Here is a 6,697-nt window from a genome sequence, read left to right on the forward strand (position 1 = left end):
GGGGGGGGGACAGCTAGCCTGACTCCATCCTAAGGTAACAAAAACCCATGAAAGAGAAATACTAACACACATTGAGATGTGTTAATTACTGAGCTGTTTCCACTATTTATGCTAAGCTAAACTAATTGGCTAATAGCTGTGACTGCAAATGTACTATTACAGACGTAAGAGAGGTATCAATCTTCTCAACTAACTCATCAAGAAAGCGAATGTTTCCCCAAAACGTCAAACAGGGGGAGTGTCATTTATTTTATTTTTTAATTCTCATTTTGAAAGCAGTAACGTGGGATTCACTTGAGTTTGGAACAAACCCTCTTCAGTCTGGATTTACAGAGAGAAAAAGTGTGAAATGTTGAACTGAATTTCATTAAATAAAACAAAAATAAGCTTGTATTGTCCCTCCAACAGTTTGATTAGGATTAATTATTGTTTTGCTCCCATTTGGTATGAGTATATTACTTAAACGCCAACTTAAACACCTCCTGCACTGCGTTCATCCCTCAAAACAAATCAAGGCTCCTCTGAATAACCAGTTTACCTGAATCTTGTTACTTTTTTTTAATTTCTCTGGAGGAAACAATGAATCCTTATAATTCTGGGGCACAAAAATGTTAAATGTACCCGTTTAAAAATGTTGTTATGAACATAACAGCTGCTGGCAGCTCTAATTGAAAAATAGCACCATCAGGCTTCGAAACAACATGTTAGTCCAACTCAGAAGAAAACTACGGGGACAGAAACTAATGTTTGAAGTTTTTCTTGCTCTCTTTTGTTCAGCCGGTCTTTATCTCAAACACACTTTTAGTTTTAGCTCATCTCCTCGCAAAACGTGTAAAAAAACTAACCCCGATGCGTGATGGTGAATAGAAGACATTGGAGAACAAACTCCATGTCTTTGACAACTGGCAGCTCATATTTATGATAAATCTAATTTAACATGACTGTGAAGTTTTATCTTTAATATCTCAAATACACCTACACATCTCTTTCTGTCTTTACTCATCGGCAGCTTTTGTTCACTTTCTCTGTGAAATTTTCTAACAGGGACTCATTGATTTTGCAACTTTTTTCCTCGTTCATCCTCATCCTCCAGCCCTCTCACCTTCCTTCCTTCCTTCCTCCCTCCCTTTCCTCCCCCTCCCCTTTCTCTCTCCTTCCCTGTGTCTACGTGATGTTGGATATGGGGTCGCTGATTTTCAGACACCTCCAGTAGATGGTTCTCGCCATGGTGAACAGAGCGAGCAGGATCAGCAGCACCCACGAAACGTAGATCCCTTTAGAGTTCTGGGCGGGTTTCCACGTACCGACCTGAAGGCAGAGACGTACATGTTAAATGTTACTGAAGCAGAAATCTGAGCGGCTACAGGAGGATTAAAGGAAGAGAAGGTAATCATATTTTCTCATTATGAGTTCGACCTAACTTGTAAAGTGAGTTTCTTGTGAAATACTTGATACTTTCACTTCTTTAGGCCTCTAAAAATCAATCAAATGAAACAATATGAGAAGGAGAAGTAACTCTTGGCGGAGGTAATAATCAAATCAAAACTAGTTTGATGTACTACCAACAATTTAGGAGTTCTTCCAAGTAATTACAAACTTGAATTACTCGAATAGTATCACACACTCACCACGAGTCCGGCAGTGGAGGCGGCGAGGATGACGAACAGCAGGAAGCACAGCAAGCTCCTCCTCCTGGGGTATCGCCGACCGATAGAAGAGCTGGAAATAAAAGCCAGAACATAATGAAATCAGTCAAAACAAAACTGTTTCGGGGGACTGTTTTGTCACAAGACGGAGGAGGTTCACACACACAGAATTGCTGAGGCACTTACACTTTTCTGCAGTGTGGACATCGGGCCAAGGTCCTGTCTGAAAACTCCGTCCACTGGAGGAGAGAAAGAGGAAGTGTGAATCAGGAGATGACTGCGGGATTACAACTAAACAGAGAAGTGAAATTTGGCGGTCAGTGTTGTCATCTCCCTGTGTGTGTGTGTGTGTGTGTGTGTGTCCTACCAGGAATGTATTGGAGCAGTGTCCGCAGATGATCCGGATGCCAACGGGCTGATGCTGTGGTTCAGGACTGTCCCTGCCAATGTGAACTGGGCCCAGGTTGATGACGCGTTTACTGGCAGAAGAAAAAACCCCCGACAATTTAAAAAGAAGGTCACAAGTACGAAACTAAAAGCTGGCGGTGCTGTTACACTTTCACATACATTTTCATATGAGACAAATTAAACAGAATTGTATGTATTCGGGTTTTTATTTACAGGATCCGGTTACAATGATTTCCCCTTTCACTAGGGCTGGATACCAATACTTTTTTTGTTTGTTTGTCAGCTTTACACTATTGTATTTAAGTTTTTTTTACTGTTTAACCACTGGCATATATAAAGACGGACATCGTGTCTCCACTTCCTCTAACTGTACAACAATGAAGCCAAAATATTCCACACACTAGGGCTGAGTATCGTTAAAAAATGTTCGATACCGGTACCTTGATTTCGTTTCTTACTGGTTCCATATTGTTTTATTACGTTACAATTACTCACTTCAAAGGAGGAAGCTGTTCAAAGACCTTGGTACCGAATGACAAGGCATTTTTCGAAACTTGGTGGTATCCAAGCAATTAGGTCGGTGCCACAAAAGTATCCAATGTGTCAATCATGACGCAAAACCCCTTTTTTACATAATTAAATAACTAACTAAAACCAAACTTATTCGAAAATTAACACTTGAACAAACATCAGCGTGATAAGAACAACTTAATATTATCTATATTAACTTAATATTAATATTATCTGGTTGCAATCTGCAACTTTACCGCTAGACGCTAAAAATAAACCCTACACACTGGTCCTTTAATTTTCTTTTCAGGTGTAAAATAATTCCTCAGGCCAGCTGTACAAGTAAAACCCAACACAGCTCCTTCACACGATCACATCCATGACTGCATTTTGCTGAGTGGCCGGTGGGTGACGAGCTCCTTCTGCACAGATGGTGCGATTACAAGCCAAAGCTGATACATTTGAAAAGTAATCCCACACTTGTTTTCTCTGTCTCACCAGTACGGTCTTGGACAGGCGATCCTCTGCGATGTGACTTTGCAAATCAGCAGACAGTTGCACGGACAGCGGACATACTTCTTTCCGACAGGAGCGTTCTTTATTGGCTACGGAGAAAAGGGACGAAGACACAAAAGAAGAGGACGGATAAGAAACCTAAAACTCCTTTTTTTCCAGTTTCAGTGTTCAGGTTTTCCCCATTTTTGAGTTTTAAAATAGTTCTCAGTGGTTTGATTTTCATCTCAGGAGCATGGTCTCAGCTGAGACGATGGGAAAGCTTCTTGAGAGCGTGTCTGGTTGGTGAAATGTGACACCCAGAACAACAGTCTGATATTTTACAGTTTCTGGCCGCAGTCACTCAACCTTTCAGACGTATTAAGATCTGTAAAAACATCTCAAATGTGGTAAAAAGCTTACAAATCTTCACTATTTTCTGATGTGTTCATGTTTATTAGATAAAAAACAGTTACTAACACTAATTATAAATCATTTCAATGCTGCAGTCTGACGCAGAAACACAGGAATCAAAGCTCACAGGGGTAAAAAAAACTAGGGTATGAAAGCAAAATCAATACTCTTTAACACAGATACACTGGAAAATCAAGGTTCACAAGTGGGATAAAATGTTTTGTTTCACCATTTTATGCTTGGGCAACCCTGAAGAGTTGTTTACTCGGGGTCTCAAATCCATTAACCAAACGTCCTGTGTCTGGTTCCACCTCTGTATGACTCACCGTAGCTTCGTTGCAGATGTTGCACTTCACCACATGCTGGTGCGTTTTGCCCTCCACGGATATGGAGCTCTGGCAGACCCGGCAGCTGATGACCGGAGCGCTGCTGCTGTCCGGGCTGCCCTGCGGCGAGTAGGGGGGCGGAGGCTCACCTTGGACCACCGAGCTGGGGAACGGCACCAAACCTAAAAGAGAGGGACAACCAGGAGTTTAGTGGCTTAGTTACCTGAGTTTCAGTAAATAATAACGTTCCTTTGATTTTCCATCGAGGAACATAATACAGTCAAAAAATTTAATATGTCCAATATTTTGCCTCGAATGTACTTTGTATTTAATTGTAATTAGCTCATTTTAGCATAATACTAAAATATTTAGTGGTTACAATTGACAGTAGAAGTGGAAGTGTCTTAAACCTGCATTCTTTTCTAATGGCCAGTCATACAGTATCGAGTCTTACGGAGAAATGAGCCGATTTCTCACTCGATTTATGAGCTCAGTAGAGAGTTTCCTAATGACTTTCTGGTCTCAATCTCTAGTTTCAAGTCTTCTTCCATACAGCATGATGTTCATTTAGTGAATTATGGTCCCATTTCGGTCAATTTACTCCGCATATGAAGACACACAGAGACACAAACACAGTTTTAGAGCAGATAATGCTGATATATTGATTGAAACTGGTTGTTCCACTGTGTCCTACAGTCTAAACAACCCCCCTCGCTGTAACTGTAACCCTACTTAAAGTCGTTACAGCTGATAGTTAGTTATGACTTAATGTGGCACACTATCAAACAATCTGCTTACAGTGAGCCGCGTATTGGCGACTGTTCACAATTATATCAGCTATCAAGGCATTATCAGTGAGTGACACACCCGAAGGCCGAACTTTATCCAGTGTAAGACAGGAAAGGGAAGGAAGAAAAAAAAAAAAAAACAGCATTTTAGATCACAGTTAAGAGAAAGACGACAGGACGACACAGGAGAAGAAAGAGGAAAGAGATCATTTTGCAGCTTGAAAATGAACGAGGGCTGTTTATCTACCTTATTTATTTGTTGTTTTATTGATTAACTGACTAATCTTTTAATCTATAAAACGTCGGGAAGCAGTGAAAAGGCCTGTCACATGTTCTCAGAGGCAAATGTGGCGTCTGAGGTTGCTTATTGTGTTCCTCTAACGGACCAGAAGATGTTTCATTTCACACTGAAAGCAGCAAATCAAAGCTTATTACAAATGTTCTGGTGATAAATAACAGATGGAAAATGTAATGATGTCAAACTGTTGTGTTGCAGCAAACAGAGAGCCCGGCTGAACTTTGACCTTTAGTCTACAAACCAAACTGACCACAAATCAGTTTTCAGGAAAAACAACACATTTTGTACACTAAAGTTAACTTAATATCACTAATTGTGGTTTTATGTTTGGTATTGCTGTCCCTACATTGTGACAGCCCTAAAAAAACTGGAATTTACAGAAAGCATTAAAATGAGTTTAAAGTCCATTTAGAGTACAAATGTTATATTATATCTGAACATTTTTGCATATTATTTTTAAATTATTATGTTCTTACTGTTCTTGTATCATTGTGCGTACAAACCTTGTGTTTATACTGTAACATATGACCATAAACCTCTGTTTGAGTGTTTTTTGTGGCTTTTAACAGCCCAAACCACCAGACAGCCAGCTGGGCTTGCAGAAACCACAGCTTGCATTTGTTTTACAGGCTGACAACATTGCTAAAAACACAAACTAACAAACTAATATATAATACACATTGCATACTCTGCGGTTTGGAGGGTCTGCCCCCGGGAGGAGAGAAGCCGTTCGACCCGTCGTGTTGCTCGGACAGCAGCGGCGACCGTTCCCCGTCCGCCATCGCCTCTCCCCGGGGCCCACCGTTCCAGAAGGCCGTGGAGAAGAGTCTTTACGCGGGGGGAGAGCGCCTCGGATCCCCGGTAGAGATTTCCTGGAGGAGTCGCTGAGCCGATTTCAACCCCAAAGCCCCCCCAGTGTCAGTGCGGGGTGGTGGACATCCACATGACACGGCGAGAAACAGTGGAGGCGGAAGAGAGGGGAACAAAAACATCAGTCACATGACTTGTGGTCTGAGTCACGGCGGTGATTGACAGCGCGCTCGACCAATGAGCGAGCTCGGTTGGGGCGAGTGGGCGGGCTCAATGGGGCCGCGTTCAAACACTAATGTGGAGAAGGTTGTAGGAGGTATCCGGTAAAAGGAGGCAGTGACTGTTTGACCTTTTATCATGTTTTATTAAAGCTGGAACAAGTTAAGAAATAAGATTGTTTTCACTGAGTTTCTCCCCTTTTTTTTAATTAATAATTAAAAGTTTGTATTATATACAAAAGTTTCTTTTACATAGGCAACTTCACTGAAATATATATTTTATCTAACTGGTCTTTTATCCATTTTTTTTCTTTTCTCTCTCTTTTTTTATATTTGCATATATATATATTTATTTTGTACATACTGCCTCACTCTTTATTCCTTCTGTGCTATGTGCCATTGCAACGTAATTTCATTTTGATGCAAATCCAAATGACAAATAAAGTCTGTCGAAGTCCAAGTTACATGATTAACATATAAGGACAGGGAGACATAAAACAAGGTTTTATCATATTTTATTGTTTATTTTATGTCTTGTTTATTGTTAATTGTTTATTTTATGTCTTTTCTATTTATAGAAAATAATTTTTTTATTGCCTGTTTGCACTGTGAGTCCGAGAGGACTGAAATTTCATCCATACTTGACAATAAAGTTGACTTGACTTGATATTTTATTAACCCGTAAGAACCCAGAGCCATTTTTCTTAAAGGGACATTATGGGGGATAAGATAAGATATTCCTTTATTTGTCCCACAATGGGGAAATTCCAATGTTACAGCAACAAAG

At 40.4% G+C, this 6,697-nt stretch overlaps 1 protein-coding gene across 1 annotated transcript; it reads right to left on the reverse strand.

Moving 5' to 3' along the window:
• Positions 1-85: 85 nt before the first annotated feature.
• On the reverse strand, positions 86-5,887 carry LOC118338088 (type I phosphatidylinositol 4,5-bisphosphate 4-phosphatase-A-like). Its single transcript, XM_035675270.1, has 7 exons — positions 5,571-5,887; positions 3,797-3,978; positions 3,063-3,169; positions 2,014-2,125; positions 1,833-1,885; positions 1,629-1,719; positions 86-1,308 (listed from the first exon to the last, which is right to left on the reverse strand). Exons 1-7 carry the CDS (start codon positions 5,662-5,664, stop codon positions 1,165-1,167), a joined length of 783 nt encoding a protein of 260 aa, XP_035531163.1. The 5' UTR covers positions 5,665-5,887; the 3' UTR covers positions 86-1,164.
• Positions 5,888-6,697: the final 810 nt, after the last annotated feature.

Source organism: Morone saxatilis, unplaced genomic scaffold (assembly GCF_004916995.1).
Source record: "Morone saxatilis isolate NCDOM2014 unplaced genomic scaffold, NCSU_SB_2.0 Contig4, whole genome shotgun sequence".
NCBI lineage: Eukaryota > Metazoa > Chordata > Actinopteri > Moronidae > Morone > Morone saxatilis.